Source organism: Amblyomma mixtum, chromosome 9 (assembly GCF_055824585.1).
Source record: "Amblyomma mixtum isolate Tamu chromosome 9, ASM5582458v1, whole genome shotgun sequence".
Classification (NCBI taxonomy): domain Eukaryota; kingdom Metazoa; phylum Arthropoda; class Arachnida; order Ixodida; family Ixodidae; genus Amblyomma; species Amblyomma mixtum.
This window is the reverse complement of record NC_143020.1, coordinates 61,326,149-61,344,430: the sequence shown is the minus strand read 5'-3', so window position 1 is coordinate 61,344,430 and position 18,282 is coordinate 61,326,149. Positions and strand designations below refer to the sequence as shown.

General features: G+C 43.5%; 1 protein-coding gene across 1 annotated transcript; it reads right to left on the bottom strand.

The window, feature by feature from the left end:
- Window positions 1–847: 847 nt before the first annotated feature.
- LOC149329273 (protein AMN1 homolog) lies at window positions 848–18,149 on the bottom strand. Its single transcript, XM_089560185.1, has 8 exons — window positions 18,004–18,149; window positions 15,568–15,700; window positions 14,575–14,716; window positions 12,192–12,409; window positions 9,704–9,760; window positions 7,397–7,505; window positions 4,034–4,111; window positions 848–1,110 (listed from the first exon to the last, which is right to left on the bottom strand). Exons 1-7 carry the CDS (start codon window positions 18,054–18,056, stop codon window positions 4,047–4,049), a joined length of 777 nt encoding a protein of 258 aa, XP_089416311.1. The 5' UTR covers window positions 18,057–18,149; the 3' UTR covers window positions 848–1,110; window positions 4,034–4,046.
- Between the last annotated feature and the right edge of the window lie 133 nt (window positions 18,150–18,282).

Sequence of the window (18,282 nt, the reverse complement as noted above, 5' to 3'; positions counted from 1 at the left end):
GTTCGGATCTAAACAGGGCATCCAGCGGATGTTCGTGGTCTATTGGGTCAAGTCTGATCGGCGAACTTTTGACTCATCGCTTCAGGAATGAGGTGTTAATAAAAACAATGCAGATGACCTAGAGTAAACAGCCAACTGGAGACTTCGCCACAAGGTATGCAGTACATAGTTTCAACATACATCTGAAGAAGCCTGCAAAGTACAAAACACTACGACATGACACCACAATTTTAGCTCCTTATCAAAAAACTCAATCCAATTTCATCTCAGAAACACCATACTCGAATAAATGAGATAGCAGTGCACTTCAAAAGTGAAATATCAGCAGTGGTTCTAAAAGAAGTTAAAATATGGGAAGTATTGCTACCTACGGCTCATGAAAGCATAATGCCACCTTCTGGGAAGCATGGCGCTTTCTTTACATTCCCCTGTACTTGGTATGGATTCATCTCATGCAATGCTTTTCCCTGGTCTTTAAATTCTGATAACATTTCAGACCAGTCCAATACTTCTTTCTGTAGAGTACCGAAGACTATGCCACTTCACTAAGTTTATGACAAGCTGGTTGTTAAAACTTTAAGCTTGGTTGTCACCGCTTGCAAAACGATGAAAGTTCTTTTTGTACAAGTTCTTTGTTACAAAGTGTGTCATATTTTCACTGAAACATTGCTTCAATTGATGTTTTAAGGGAACCACACAGTGCATCTAGCATTTGTTTACAACTTATACAGCTGGATTCACTACAATGAAGCAGGGAGGGCTTCCCTGCCCAAGGTTGGCTACTTAGCAGAATGTCACATTTTCACTGAAACATCACCTCGATGCTTCTTCAGAACTATAAAAGGAATCAAACAGCTCATCTAGCCTTTATTTACAACCTATATACATGTATTCAATACAATGTTAATGAATGAAGCAGGGAGGCTTTGCCTGCTCAATCTTGGCTGCTCAGCAGAATGCTTGAGAAATTCTTGTTTTCTTGAACAAGCTTTGCTGTTGCAACATAATGCATGAACAGCGACTAGTTCAAAAATAGAATACGAATAGTCATAAAAAATGAGTATCCAAGGCGCTCGTTGACGATGGGCTTGTCAGAGTGAACAACTGGACCTGCATAGAACATTTTGAAGAATGAGAGATGCATAACACATCCACAAGTCAAAAAGTATACTCAGCCTATCCTTTAGCCACTCATGTCTGAGCTGTCCTTAATGATTTGACAAGAGGCAGGGTAGCGCTTAAAGAGAAACTGAGAACAATTCTGTCCAATTCTCATTTTTAGTAAAGTTCTATTATTTGGTTCTTTAAGGCTGTGTTGGTGTTTGTCCAGTAGCTATCATTGCTCAGACAATTAAAGCGAATAATTTCCCCCCTATTCAATTAAATTTCAAGATGTCTACATAGCAATGGACTCGATGATCATCGTTTTTAAGTTAATGGTGACATAGCCTAGCGTCCGGGATTAGCATCAAAGAAAAAAAAAACTGTCCACATGCCGCAGTTTAGCTGTGAAATCAGCCATTGGTGTTGACGCCTTTTTTTCTTTTTAGCTTGCCTTTGTCATTAGAATGAGCTAGCTATATTTGTTCTGATTTTTTCAATATTTGCACGGTGTTCTTCCTTAAGATGCTCAAGTGAAGTGATAGTGAAGAAATCTTGTGTGCCAGCAACAGTCCGCACATCACCTCGTGCATAAAATTATGCGCAAGACATAAGCCCCGACCAATGACAGCACCAAATGAAAGGAAGACAAAAAAAAACATTATAAAATAAGGCCCTACGTATACAAAAGTATCAGTATTAGTTGAGAAGTTAGGAAGGCTAGGCCAGTTAGCTTGCAGGTGCGTAACTAACAATGCCTGCAGTTTCGTCCTCTCTAGTGTTCTGTGTGCCATTCACTGTAGATAGCCATGTATCATTTGTACTGTACCATTAACACAATAGGAGTTTGTGTACATTAGCTCACACATCGCTCATCATGCCAGACAATGATGTTAGTTTCTCAAATGTATACAGGGAGATTTTTTGTTCATATATTTTTATTTTAAAAACAGATATGTTGCTGAGGTCTCTGCAGATGGGTTGTATACCAAGGGGGACAATACATATGTAATAGATTCTCGTAATTACACAATTATTAACCAAAATGAACTAATCAATTTTATTTTGGTTTTGGGGTGCAAGATGATATTGCAAAATTGAAGGCCATCAACATCGAAGGTGAGTCCAGATTTAATTTTTTTTTTGTAGGCAATATGGTTGAAATATCGAATATCAAAATTACAGATTTCAATGCTTGCTGATATAGCTTTCAAGCATTGCACATTTATAAATGGTGCTGCAATGCATAGTATTCTCACTGAAATCACATCACCTTCTTCTGCTTCATAAAACACACAAACAGCGTCTGTATTTGCTGCATCAGAAATGCGAGCAACATCGTTTTACAAATGCACAATGCAGAAAAACAAACTCAAAGAGCTTTCAAATTTGTATTTTTGACATGCGATAATTCAAACCACAAACCAGAGGAAAAAAACTTTAAAAATGGGCTCACTTTCAATGTTCACGGGCTTCAATTTCACAATATAATCTTGCCCACTCAAATCAAAAGTTGATTAGCTACTATTAGTTAATTAATCATCTAATTATTAAGCTCTATCATGAACATAATGTCCACTATACTGTACAATCAGCCTGCAGAGACGTATCTCTCACAGTTTTGAAAATAATCTGCAAATGACGAAAAAAAATAGCCCAGTATAGAGTCTGCTGAACTCTTTTCTGACGGCTTAGGCATTTCATCACTGACTGAACAATACTCATAAAAGCATGTTTATAGATCAAGTTCAGCAGGAAGTACCAAAGTAAGAAATGGGGGGAGCCCTCCTATCACAAAAAATAAAGAAGTTTGTAAATTATGCAGAAACAAGGAATCTGAAAAATTCTCCTTTAACAGAAGAAAGTGTAACAGTACACTGTACAGAACTTTAACAGGGAAGCTGAGAGAAATGTTTCTCTGAGTGGTATACCATACGAATATACCAAAGAATATCTGGTACCTGCATCCTGTTTTAACTTGAGGAAAAAGCAAGTTATTTTGAGATAAGAATCGCCGACGTTTTTATTTGCGACCATAAGTTCAGATGATATATTATTGTGCTAGCTACGTCCAGTTGAAGCAAACAGTTAAGAGTTCAGTAAACCCACGGTGGGTAAAACTAGGTAGCAAAGAAAAACTGGATGAGCTTGTAAACATGCAGGATGTTAAGTTGCACATAAAGTGGTGACAACCATGTGGCAATGCGAAAGAATATGAAAAGGTGCAAGGTTTGGCTGTGAATACAAAGTGATGGAAAAAAATGTTAAATATATGAGCTAATCCGAGATAAGCTGCGACTTCGCTGCTAGGATATTAACGAGCAGAAAAGTCATTAAAATGTAGACTGTCAAAAAGAAAAAGTATTTGAAGCAAATCTTTTAAGCCAAATGTCAACTTCATCGACACAAGGGCAAAATGCCATGAAATGACAACATGCCGCAAAAGAAAAAATAAAACCTCACCATTAATTCCAGACATTTGAGGGTTGTTGCAAATTACAACAATGACTTTCCAATGCCTCGACTAAACAATGAAAAAAAATAAGTCTGCAAATGTCCTAATTGTAATTACTCTCTCACAGAGGAAACAGCGTGCTTAAACTTTTTTTCTTGTGCAAATAACTGCTGGATTGCAAATAAAACTAGCTCACAAATTAACAAATGTTAGGTTAGGTTAGATTTATGGGGTTTAACGTCCCAAAGCGACTAAGACTATGAGAGACGCCGTAGTGGAGGGCTTCGGAAATTACGACCACCTGGGGTTCTTTAACGTGCACTGACATCGCACAGTGCATGGGCCTCTAGCATTTCGCCTCCATCGATCAAACTGGGATCAAACCAGCGTCCTTTAGGTTAGCAGCCGAGCACCATAACCACTGAGCCACCGCGGTGGCTAATTCAAGAAAGAATAAGCATTATACGGCTGTCTCACCTGCCAGTCCCTGTCAGCATGAAATAAACCACGACAACTGAGCCTTTGGACACACTTGCCCCAGTGCTGCTTCGATATCTGAGGAAGAAGAAGGAATCAAAAGAAAGCATCAATAAAAATAAAATTAAAAGTAAACTGGCTTCCTTACATGCTAAAGCAACATAAAAGGTTATGAGATGTGCCATAGTAGTGGGCTCCAGATGGATTCGACCACCTGTGGTCCTTAGCATGTGCAGATGCACCAGAACAGGTGCACATTTACCATATAAACGCGTGTAAGGGCCGCACCCCGTTTTCCCGAAGGAAATGTTTAAAAATAAATAAATCCGTGTAAGGGCCGCACCCGAACTTTCCACAACCCAGTTGGGAATAGCCTTCTAAATGCACGCGCCATGGCCTCTGCGATCAGATCCGGCTGCAAGCAAAAGTGTGCTTGATCACAGAGTGCTTGATAGCGGAGGCCACGCATGCGCACAGGAGCTTCCAAGTGCCATCCATGGATGGCACCCGAGGCAGCAATCATCATCATCATCAAACTTTTTTCTTCGCCGCAATCTCCCGCCATCCACATCAACATCACATCCACATCAGCATCGCCAGCTCCAGCCTTTTGTTGTTTTTATAGCGTGTTAGCGTGCTCATCGTAGTTGTGGTGGTTGTAGCTTTCGCATGCTGCCACTGAGCTTTGCAGTTTTAGCACGATGGGCAAGAGCCTTAATAGCTACACGGCTGGGAGTTAGCTCTCGAACACGGCAAGCGTGCGGCGGGCAGGAAATTCGACGCGGCCGAGGAGTGCGTCCGACGATGGTGCAACCAGAAGGATGCATTGAGAAACACAAGCTGCAAAAAGCGTGCTTTCCAAGGCAAGCCATGCGAGTTTCCCGAAATGGAAGAAGAGCTGCTCTCTTATGTGATGGAAGTGCGGAACAACGGCTACACGTTGACTGTGGACATGCTGCGCGGCTTCTTTTGGGATGAGCGTGCACCAGAGCACAGCACCAGCTCAGAGTCGAAATACTCGACGAGTGATGATTGGACGCAGAATAAATGCCATTCATTCCCTGATTGATGTGGTTTTACTCAAAGAAAATTTTTTTTTTCTAAAATCACGTGTATGGGCAGCACCCCGAAAATTGGCCCTCGAATCTGGAAAAAAAAAGTGCGGCCCTCACACGCGTTTATATGGTACTTATGTCGCCTCTGCAGAAACGCATCTACTGCAGACAATGAGCCTTCAAGGCGAGGTGAGAAGAAGAAATTTTAAAAATATACCATACATATTGTGAACTGTGCCGTACTGTGTAAGAATGTTACATGCATCACGACTTAACTGTGCACTGCAGGAAAGTCAAATCACCGGACAATTTTCCTCTTAGTCTACTTTTCATTTGATTGCCCAAAGATGAAACGACAACTCCGGCGTTTTTCTCTACCTTGCCTGATTTTACTCAAACCTTCACAGTACGTTCTCCGCAGTTTTCTGGTCCTTTGAGTCAAGTTCCACCGTGGGACACTGTTTTTTTGCGGTGCAAATTTTAAAGGTTCCCAACTTGTGGCCCCAATGACGGAGATTTCTACGGGCAACCTTGAGTGTGTGACGTCGGTGGACACATGGCCGCTGATAGCCGTTCTGCGTTTGCTGAAGGACAAAATTTCCAGCTGGATTTTGGTCATTTCAGACAAACGCAGAAGCTCTCAATTACAGCCACCAGTAACAAGCATGCTGTGCAGGCGCATTGACAAAACCACACGAGAGATCATAGAAGCTGCAAATACCGTATTTACTCGCATAATAGGCACACCCCAAACTTACCACTGTGATCAATACTGTATTTACACGATTGCAAGCTGACGCCCCCCCCTCCCCATACCGCTAATCTTTATTTTAACAAAGTTTTTGCTTAACTGACTAGTAGTCCTCATTAGAGCTGCTCTCGTCGCAGCTGCTGCGGACCCACAGCACGTACAGCGACATCGCATGAAACAGTCGCACACAGTTTACAGGGATGCTCACTTTAAAAGTCTGTTTGGAAAGCTTCATCTCCAGCTGGAAACCTTCCCAACTTTGGCCCACGAAAACCTCGGTGATGGGAGTTGCGTACGAAAATTTAGGCATGCCGCAGTCGCAACTGCCGCACTTCTCGGCCACGTCGAATTTCCGGCCTGCCGCACGCGTGCCGGGTTCGAGAGCAAACTCCCAGCCATGTAGCTATTAAGGTGCTTGCTAATAAACATAATAAACATTGCTAATAAATAAATAAACCGAATAAAATGGAGCTGGCGATGCTGATATGGATAGCAAAAGCTCGCGGCGGAGAAAAAAGTTGATGATGATGATGATGAGCTCGGCCTAGGGCGCTCCTTTGCGCGTGTGTGGCCTCTGCGATCACACGCCCGTTGCTCGCAGGCGGAGCCGATCGCGGAGGCCACGGCGCGTGCATTTCGAAGGCTGTTCTCGCGTGGGTCGTGGAAAGTTTGGGTGCGGCCCTTACACGGATCTTTTTTTTTAATATTTCCTTCGGGAAAATAGGGTGCGGCCTGTACACGGGTACACTTATGCGGTATGTTAAATTCTGCGAGTCGAAAAATTTCCGGAAATTTTACCCCGCGTAATAGGCGCTCCCCGAACTTTGAGCCTGATTTTCTGGAAAAAAAAAGTGCGCCTATTATGCGAGTAAATACGGTATCCCGAGCCTAAAAGACTGCTGTGTCAGAACACTTTCCGTGCCATTCCTTCCAGTACCATTCCTTTTGGATAAGGAGCTGCGCTGCCTATTGGGATCTGGGCAATTCTAGTTTTCCGGCTTGATTCCGGTTTCAGACTTGTGGCTATATTCTTGGTGCCTTTGACCATTGCCGTACATTTACCCAACGATAAGTTTTGGGACAATATCCGTGACATCACAGGTTGGTATGTCGTGATGTACCACCTGGGGTTCTTTAACGTGCACTGGCATCGCACAGTACATGGGCCTCTACAATTTCTCCTCCAAAGAAATTCCAGCCGCCGCGGCCGGGATCGAACCCACGTCTTTCGTGTCAGCAGCCGAGCGTCATAACCGCTGAGCCACCGCGGCGGCTCAGTGTCCCAAAAGAGCGCAAACCGCACCAAAATAGGATGAGAGCCCCAACACAAACACAAACATAGATACTTGATCCACGTTAGGCCAAAACCGTTTTGATTTCGGTTTTCAGCTTTCTGCTGTTTTAAAATACTTCTAGTAGGTACATTGAAAAACGGTTTTGCGCAGCAGGGAGAGGGGCCTCCAAAGCACACGATGCGATTAACAACTGAAAATGTTCAGAAAACCCTCGTAGTTTCCTTTTAAGGAGTTACCACCGCCAAGAGAAATCGCAGCTTACCCAGGGTTTCGCAGCCTACCACGCTCAGAATCTGCAACGCCTTGCAGTTGGTAGCAAGCGCTTTTATGCCATCGTCATCGAGGTTCATGCATCGGTCAGCGATGAACTCCTGCAGCACAAAGAAACAGTTTTCGGGTTAGTCCAGTTCTACTTCCTAAAACCGATAAAGTTTTACTCTATGGTTCCCTGTAACAGTTCTCAAACTTTTCAGACTCAGCGAAACCCGAACAGCTTTCAAAAAGGAATGAGGAACTCTGTGTTCCTTCCTTCATAACAGGCATGCAAGAAAGGGCATGCAAATACATGGCCCCCTCAGAAAAATGCTCACCTTCAATGTACAATGACTAAATGTATGGCAATTCACTACGGCACCCAACACACTGACAACCAAATTTCTGCAGTTTGCAGTGTGTATCCTTCCATAATTGACGCAGCTGAAACTTGCAAAACCACTTGTCATTTCAAAAAGAAAATGCTCTTTATGCGTACTACTGACCCATCAAATACTTGTGATATGTAGTGTTTACAGTGATAGCCTGACTCCTGTCATGTTTTTCTTTTGTGTTGCGAACTGTAGCGGTACTGGTCTTTTTCTTTTCTTTTTGTAATGCCATGTGCCTTGATTAACTTTCAACTACTGTGAAAATTGAACGAAAGAGTTTGTTGAGTTTTAATCAATTCTGATCCCCCCGCTGTCTTTGATGTGTGACCTGAGGTGAGGCCTCGTCAGGAAGAATGCCAACAGCTTCTTCCTTTTGTCTCATCTCGCGGGCATGTACTGTGCATACAAGTTCATGTCTGAATAAATGATTGAATGATTGATTGATTGATTGATAGATAGTTACACTGCTTTCACTGCAATGTTATAGTATGGTCAGACCAAAATGAAATACATAGAAACATAGGGGTTGATGCGTGAATGGATTTAGGCACCCAGGGAACCAATCAAAGCTCTCCAAGGAACCTAGACAGGAAACCCCCACTTTACATGATAAACACGCTTACTGATCAGTAAGAGACATTCAAAATTCTGCAAGTGTGCTTTCCCGCACAACTATGTTGCCAAAGACAAGACAGCCGACTTCTCTATAAAAAAAAAAACTGCGGGCTACAGGACAGGTGCTAAGGATGTGGGTAGAACGTAAGAAACGTATTTTGGAAGAATCAAACAAAAACCAGTCCTTCTTGCTTTGTTTCAGCTGGAAACGCATGGTCAGCCATCTTGTTTGGGGCAACATCCATGCGGGAAAGCGCGCTTGTGGAATTTTCCATATCCTTCATTACAGGGGCTGATGATGATGATTCATTACAGGGGTTCCAATACCACTTGTACAATTTACTTTACCTGGGGTACATAAAATTTTCGGATTGTGTTTATGCTCTGGAATGATCCGTATGACACTGGTAACCATGGATCATTAATGAAATTCACCTACGCTCAATACCTCACTTATTTATGAACTGTAGTTTCAGTTGCTGGACGATAGTTGCAACGTCACAAGTGAGTATAAGGTCATGTGAGGCATACAAAAACGGCAATATAACCAATGCTTTGCCATTTTCAAACTTCTTAACCTTGCTCTAAACTGCTCCAGAAGCCGGATGACAGCAAGTAAATAAAGAGCTATTAAAATGCAGAATCTTGTATGCCTAATGTCATCTGGTGCTCACTTTTGGCTGTTGAAACCGAAACTGCATAGAAAGACAAATTCAATTACAAGATAGGTGCTGAGCGCCGGCAAGTTCCAAGTGGTGATTCGTGCTCACTAATGTCTTCATGTCACTTGAAAGGAAAAATACACTACAAAAATTTTGGTGTCTCTACTACCTCTTTAACAAAGCAACTGAATGCTCATGATGAATAAGTGGGCGCAAACGTTACGAAGACACAGAAAGAAAACCACAGGACAGGTGCCATTTTTCCAACTGGTTTATTGGGAAGGAAATGAACCCCTGAATAAGAAAAGATGTCAAAGGTAGCAACAAAAACTATCAGTTAACAAATCTAGGTTAAAGAACAAGAAAAAAGTCAAAAACTGCGCGGATAGCTTATTTCCCTTTTAGCCTGGGGTTTCCCAATAAACCAGCTGTGAAAACGATCTTCGAAAAACGTAGCGCGAAACACAAGACACAGGTAAGGTGAAGACAGGACACGAGCGATGCCTGTCCTGTGGTCTTCTTTCTGTGTCTTCGTAACGTTTGCGGCCACTTATTCATCACGAACAGCAACCAACTAGCCCAACTTTCCATTCTGTTCAACTGAGTGCTGTCACTGGTAAACAATTCTTAAAATAACACTGCACCTACCTCCAAAGTCCGCTTACACGCACCCCTGACCAGTGCAGCAACACCACGAGACGTGATCTGTTTAGAAAGAGACGCAACGAAACAGTTGTAACATTCAATTTAATTGGTTTATGGTGTAATGGGGTTGAACGCCCCAAAGCTACTCAGGCTACGAGGGACGCTGTAGTGGTGGGCTCCGAGTAGTTTCGACCAGGGATTCTTTAGCATGCACTGACGTTGCACAGTACATAGGCCTCTAGCGTTTCGGCTCCATCAACATTCCTTCAATTTAATTGTTCCGCAACAAAATAAAATGAAGTCGAACACAATGATTTTTTTTTCCAAACACCTTCGGTCTTTCAAGTTTAAACTTTGAAAATGAAAGTGCAACCCTGTTTCTGAGCAGTTCAAAATTTTTTCGAAGGAACAGAATGAATGACTGCTTCCAGGAAACGAGACTCCAGTTTTCTAGTCAGCAGGTGAGCCGTAACTACATGTTTTAGAGCCCGGTTGACAGTCAGATGCACTGTTTTAACGCCACACCAATGGATCCTTAAGAGAAGGGACATTTGATAGCTTAACTGGTCATCAGACTTCCACCAAATTCACACAGAGACAGAACCAGCCATTACAAGGGGTGCCAGTGTCAGTGAGAGCGTAGCAAGCAAGCAAACAGTTGTTCTTCCTTAACCTCTTCAAGTGCTGCTGTTTATTTGAATTTGAAGCAAATATTTTTCCATCTAAGTAGTATATCCAGGGTTTAAGGAAGCCAATTCTTCAGTTTCGGTTCAGTTCGGTTTATGGGGTTTAACGTCCCAAAGCGACTCAGGCTATGAGAGACGCCGTAGTGGAGGGCTCCGGAAATTTCGACCACCAGGGGCTCTTTAATGTGCACTGACATCGCACAGTACACGGGCCTCTAGAATTTCTCCTCCAAAGAAATTCAACCGCCGCGGCCGGGATCGAACCCGTGTCCTTCGGGTCAACAGCCGAGCACCATAACCACTAAGCCACCGCGGCGGCAATTCTTCAGTTTCGCAACGCGAGACACCAACAGTTCATTTTTTTTTTTTAGAGGCCTAAACAAAATTTTGCAGTGTGAAAATGGGTCAAAACTGAAGCACATTTCAGCCCCCCATAGTGCGGACCAACTGGTCAAATGAAACTGCTAGTGGAAGCTCAGAAAGATTCTTTTTTCTGGGACACGCAACACCTAGTCGAATTTGACCCCTCCACCAACCCGACCCCCTCCCCCCCCCCCTTCCACCTAATCTCTGATGCTCCACATTTTGCTCGCATATTGAATACATTTTTGCACTTTTGCATAAAAAAATTGTTGGTAATTTGTGAGATACATTTATTACATACAAGTTTTCAGTGTTGTCAAATTAAATTTTCCAAAAACTATAACAAGCAATGCTATGGATGCATCTTGCATATGGGTACATTATGCAAGTACTAGATGTAGGATTCAAAAGCACCACAGCAATGCTCTCGACTGCGGACTTCGTATTGCACTGAACATGGTCTTCCACCCCTTTAAGCTGACTTTGCACAGCAGCGTTATGCTCAGATCAAACAGCGACATCTGTTAGCTTTACCTCCAGAAAGAGCGATCAGTTTCCCAAAAGAACGCAAACTGCACCAAAATAGGACGACAGCACCAACACAAACACAGATACTTGACCCAGTGCTGTATTTAGTTACGTGAGGAACACTTTTCCGCAAACAAAATTAGTATGACTGGAGAGATGCATTTGTTACTCAGGCTATAATTTGCACCTTAGAAAATTTAAATTTTCCCAAATTTTAACCCTTTCAGGCACCATTTTTTTGTTTTCACTGAAATCAATTATTTTTTCACCTAAGTAGTATATTCAGGCCTCAAAAAAGGGAATTTGTTAGTTTGCGAGTGTGAAAGACCAGCAGGTCAGTTCTTACAATGATGTGGAGAATTCCGTACAAAGTGTCAGACTTGTTAGCAATAGTGCCATCGAAATGTTCTCACGTGTCAGGTAAACAACCTAGGGATCGTGGGATTACTTTCTGTTTCGAAGATTCACATTACGCTCGAAACTGAGCAAAAGTCACCGATGTTTTCACTCGCGGCAAAATCTGTCTGCACAAAAACGGTGGACAAAGTGCTACCTATACTTAGCTCACTGTTATGTGAAATATTACTTACTGCATTCGCTACATGGTACCAAAAAACAATTTATTTGCAACAAGAAGGGTGCTCAATTTGAGTGAAATAATGTAATCACTGTTAAGTGCTCCAGTTTCTCAGAAAAAGCTGTAAGTTTGCCACTTACGCAATTGTGTACAAAGCGCCTGAAAGGGTTAATGATTACATAAGCAATGCGTTTATCACACAAGTTCACTCATTATGCAGGGAGGCATGATTAATGGGCAAGTCAGCAAAGTTACAAGGCGTACTCCTCAAAGAATGACAGAAAAGCTTGCGAAATGCAAGACATCAAAAGGAAGCAAATGAAGTTGGAGGAAACACCTGCGTGGACGAGAAGTTGACAGACCGCAAAAGACGACAGTGGAGGCCAAGCAGCTCGAGGCATGAATCGTCGACGTTCTCGCATTCCTTCAGGTTGAGAACAGTGAGCCTCTTGTTCTGCTCCGCGATAAGCTGCAGCACACTTGGCGTGATGCCCTTCATCCCGACAAGCTCGAGCCATTGCAACTCGTGGAAGCACTTGAAAGACTCCAGGAGGCCTGAAAAAAAGAAACGGATAAAAAAGGGCCGCACATTAGAGTAATAGTTCCATCTAAGCACCTTTAGCAAAATGCTGTCCCGAACTAAAGGATATGCATTTGCTGTACATCGCTTAAGCATACAAGTGTCGGTATTTGGGTTGGTTGGTTCGGTTGGGTTGGGTCACAGGGTTGGTTGTGAAGGCAGCTTGTTGTGCCTTGATTTGTTTTACGCATGTCACATTATGTTTTTTTTTTTCTCATCTCCCACTCCTGTATACAGCCTCACTTACAGTCTAGCAGACCTGTGTAAATAAATAAATAAAATAAATACTGCAGCACATATGGATGCCATACCATGTAATACCATACCAGTGTACAAACAGACTTCCTTAGTGACTGTGTCATGCTACGATTTGTTTATAGGCTCACACATTACAAATTCTGGAAGCCAAACAGCGACAGGCTAGACTGCCAGTTTATTATAAAATATAAGCGCGGCTTCAACAATACATGATACTGCCGCAATAAAGAGAGAAGATGGTCTTTCCACTTGTGTCAGGCTTACAAAGGGCCCACAACCACACGGCACTAGTAGATGCATACTGCACGGCCAGTGATCACAGTGGGCCTCTTCGATTTACCATGCTCTGGCAGCCTGCTTCTTAGCAAGCACTCGGATCTTGACAGGAAATCACGTCACGATCACATGGACCTACAGCCAACGGAAACCAAAAGGCTGTCCGCAAACAGCCAGCTTGCGTGTGTCCGTCATCTGCTGATCAGTTTCATCTAGCCGAACAAAGCAGAGGTAGTCACTGTTGCTGCGCATCAGATACAAGCCGCACGTACTGTGTTTATAGTACACTATGCAGTTACTGTTATTTGGTAGTATTTGTCAAAGAGCACTATGTTTGATAGTCTGTTCAGCTGGCACTTGTCTCACAGCTCCAGTACTAAGTCGCCACTAGGCATTTTCCTGGCCTTGTAGCCTAGACCAATAGCATCAGTAAAGACATTTTTCTACTAGAAGAGGCAAAACAGGGCATGGTGCGACATTTTCGCTCTCACATTATACTTCTTTGGAGTTCCCTCTTTAAGAAGAACTATCAGTTTCGCGGAGGGAGCAAAGAAGAGCAACGTTATATTAGTTATTCTTTGGCAATGATGAGAGCCACTGACTTTAGAGCCAAACTACGGGACGCAGCTTAACACAAGTAGCCCTTCTTGCACCAGCTATGCATCACCACTATAACTAAATATGGAGTTACCAAGGCAGGCTAATTCAGACAAGGTTAACCCTGGCTGTCAGAGGAAAATCCAAGAAGGGAGGAGAAGACAGCAAAGTTGCGAGGAAGAGGATAGGAAAGTGAAAGATGGAGAAGAGCACAAGAAAAGGTAACTGCTGATTTTCCCTAGTCAGGTCAGCCTGGGGTATCGCATATGGGCAGGGGCCACAGTGCTGCATTGCTTCCCGAGGGGCCTTCAAGGCCAACTACAACGAAAATGTTTGCCCCATAAGAAGAAACTTTTCAAGTACTAGTCAAAGGAGAGTCATAAAAACAAGAGACGACGTTCTCAACAGAAGTGAAGGTGTTGGGAATTGCGCGCAAAAAGTGGCAGTTTACCAAACCGAAACACAAAAAACGGTCATCACCATCAAGCGCCAGAAATGACAAATGGACCACTTGGCCCAAGGATGTACTGCTCGGCCCCAAAGTGGTAGAGGTTCGTAGGCTCACTGCTTCCCGTAAAAACCAGTGAGCAGGCATGCATTCCAAGCATGTACGGTTAGGGACGTGGACACTGATTTGCAAATATTTACAGTGCTGCAAGTAGGCAGTGGAGACCACCTTTTATTTTCGGGCATCTGCTTTTATCTTTCTGCCAATGAAAAGAGCGTTGCTAGTACATCTTTTGTCAAAGCTCCCTTTTTCAACTGTTATCGCAAAAGACTATGTGGACTTTCGATTCATTTTGACCAATGCAGACAAGAATGCCACCATATTGCCACGTCCAAACAAAAAAAGATTATACGCCACACAACATTTGCTGTTCGCCATTTTTATGTTTTTTTTTGCTGCACAATGGGGCATGTGGATTGGACGACGCCGACGACAACGCGAAACCAGGGGAACTAGGCTAATACAGCTAGCACTGTAAAAGCACTAAGAGGTTCACCCCACTTTTTTCACTGAAGCTGCAGCCACTGGCTGTTGAGGAGAGAGACAGTTTCCTGATCCTCGTGCAGGGTTTAAGGCTGATGAGTCCATTATCTGTGATGGGGCACCCAGCCAGGTCAGCTTCAAGAGATAAGGCATGTAGAACCTGCAAAGGAGAGTGGATGGATACTTGAGGCAGGCATCGCCATGCTGAAATCCCGAGACAGATAAGAAAATAATCAAGGCAGCAGCGTTAACATTTCACGCCGTCCATATTACTGCACCAGCGAAGAGGAATAAGACAACTGATTGAGAAGTGCAGGCATGCACGCTTGGAAGAGCTAGATGCCATCTCTCCTTAGGGTGCACACATTGAAGCCCCTTTTCTACCAACCGTCCTAGACAGCAGTCCTTGGGTGCCTACTCGTGGGCCATCTTAAACAGGCACAAGGAACAATACAAGAATGTATGCCCTCCTGAACAATCAGCCTCAACAAACACCATTTCTCAGTTTGCACCAACAAGTCGAAACGCTTGATAAACTGGCAGTGCAAAAAGAAACTCACAGATGGAGCTACATGAAAGTAGAAGGGAAAGAAAGGAGAGGCCTGTGTACACTTATGGTACAATGGATGGCTTGCACAAGTGACACAGCAGCTGCCATGTTTGTGGACCACGACCAGAGGGAAAGGCTTCATGCTTATCTAATCTGCTTATCTACTCGTGACTTGTGCAAGCATTTTTTTTGTACAGTAATCAGCCCAACTAAACATACAAGACTGAGAGTTGTCTATCAATCATTTCTAAACATATTTATTTTATTTTTATTTATGCAGAACTGCAGGCCATCGGCCCAATTAAACTAGATTGAGAGTTGTCTGTCAACCATTTCTAGACATATTTATTTTATTTCTATTCGTGCACTACAGGCTATAAATGTCCGAGCAGGAGTGGGATACCATGCCACATGTCCAGTGCTGATCAAATCTGACTGGTGCCCAACATCGGCAAACGTACCACAGGTAGAAGCCGGTCGTTGATTAGATGGCGCTTCTGTAGCTTTACGTAGAAAAGGTCGGCCAACTCCCGCGGCAAACGGACATTCTGAAACCACTCGGCCTCCGTGCAAGCAGCGAGGGCATCCAGGCATCTAAGATATACAATAGATACTATAAACATGTAAGCAGATAAATGTGCATTTCAGCGCGATTTGAAGGTTATCAGATTTGTTTCGGCTAAAACAGGTCAAACAGTTCTCTTGGCGCGATGGCCACTTAGTCAGCAATAAAAATTGTTTGGCAGCCGCAGAGAATAGGATTCCACGCAGATCAACCGTACCGGTCATCCAGCCCAGGACGGCCAGCCATCTGGCAGCATTAGAACTCCAAATCAAGACTTCCCGCCTTGCACCAACATGACCACTGATGTGGGCAATTGCACCAGCCCGACTGTGGTTACGCTGCGGCGGTCTAGATGTAGAAACTGTCCCCCGGATAGATTCACCCTCTATGAATGGAGAAGTGATATGGCGTGTGCAACCCTCTCTGTGGTATAGTACTCTACATACCTGTCGAGAGTGCTCGAGCAGTGTACTGCGGAGCAAATCTTTGACAGGAGCTAAGTTCTAGTGCCTGGACACTTTTATGTCTATCTCACTCAGCTTGAGCGTAAATGTTATGTGAAAGCTAGTACCCGCTTTCAAATTCACTTCCTTTCCTCCGCAAAGCACTGCACAAGCGCTGTGGACAAGTGCACTCACCTCTGTACGATGCATAGCAATGCCACGGCAGGCTCAGGGACCTTACAGTGAATCGCTTGACGCTACCTAATTTACCTTCAGAATACCTGACAAGGTGTAATGACTCGACCACAATAACCACACGCCTCAGGAGATCGTCAAACCACGCTGGCAAGGATATAATTCAAGCACACATTTATCGACGAATCAGCACCTTCCATTAGGAGTAAAACCAGCTGCTGTGCTAGTTCATGCATTACTTAAGTTTTCTTTTTTTTTTGGGGGGGGGGGTTTCGTCCAGACGGAACAAAAACTGCTGCTGGAGTTTAGTCCAAGCCGTGGTTCACACATAATAGTGACTGTCACTTAAGTTTCCTAATAACAACAAACCAAAGCTGACAAATTAAAACCACTCAGCAACTAATATGTCTACGTTTTGTAATGCTGTACACTGGTACAGGTGCCCACTATAGTTTCCGGAACATGGAAATTGCAAAATTAGCTTGATTGGTTATGAGTTTATGAGGGTTTAACGTCGCAAAGTGACTCAAGCTATGAGGGATGCCGTTGTGAAGAGCTCCAGAAGTTTGAAACACCTGGGGTTCTTTAACGTGCACTGACATCGCACAGTACACGGGCCTCTAGAATTTTGCCACCATCGAAATTCAAAAGCCGCTGCCGAGAACGAAGCCACGTCTTTCGGGTCAGCAGCCAAGCGCCATAACCAATGAGCCACCGCAGCGGCCTCAGCTTGATTGCTTAGCAGTCTGAGCATGCAGCCGTGAACTGAAGGGTGTAGTTTGCATTGCCCCGAACGACCTGTTAAAGGTACTTGGAGTTATGTGCAGAAAGAACAGCCACTACCACTAAATTCTTTGACAGTGAACTTAACCTAACTAAACCAAACCTAACTGCTTTAGCTGCAAGGGGTATCAAAACAAGCCACGCAGTAATATATTATTGTACATGTTGTGATGTTATGCACTGGTGCAAGTCTGATCAGAGCCAGATAGGACATTTGACACCATGATACAGTGTTCTAGAACGCTTCTAGGACACTTTAAGCAGGGGTCTATGGTAGGATTCTTGACACTCACAAAGTGAACAAGGGAGCCTTAGGGTGCTTGCCAACGTTTCGACAAGCGGATCTGTCCAAGACTAGTCCTCTTGTCGAAGCGTTGGGAAATACTTTGGGGCTTTTTCCCACTCTTGTTCACTCTGCGATTGTAACCAGGGGTTGAACCGAAAGGGAAAGAGGGGAGTGGTATGGACGGAACGCTAGAAACTCAGCTTTTTATTTTTTCTTGACCACAGAAATTCTCCCTCTGCCATAAAATAATAAAAAAGGCACAAGCTTCGAGCGACAACACGAGACAATGCAATACTGCACTAGAGAGAAAGCGCTAAAGCATTAGCGTTGCTTTCTTTCTAGCGTTCGTCTTGTGTACTTTGAAGTTTATTCATTGGTTTGTTATAGAGATAACAAACGCGCAATCAAGCAGGAGCTAAAGGCCGCAGCCTGACAAAGACTCCGGCCCTAACGAGCAGTAACGGCGGACAGGATGCAATTCCACACAATCATAATTTCAAGTTCACCCCGAGAACTGTCAGGAGGGTCAGCGACAAATGCCAGCAACTTTTATTAAATCTGCAAGCAAGCTTGACAAAGCAAAGCACATGCCAAACCGCAGAGCACTATTTCCGCCATAACTTACATGTCTGTTAAGCTCTTGACATCTCGTCCAAGCCGATCAATTTTCTTGTCCATAACGCTAGCTGAGAAACTGCTCGAAGTGCACTTACAATTCCACAAATGCAAAAAGCTCGAGAGTCACAGCAGCGGCTAATCAGGTGGGCGCCATGTGGGTTTGTTTATTTACTCCGCACTTAAAGTTACCATAACTATCAAAAGTCAACAGAAATTGTTGTTGTTTCTTGATTAAGACATATTTTAATATTTCTTGCTTCGCTTTAATTGATGCCAGTTTTTCTAG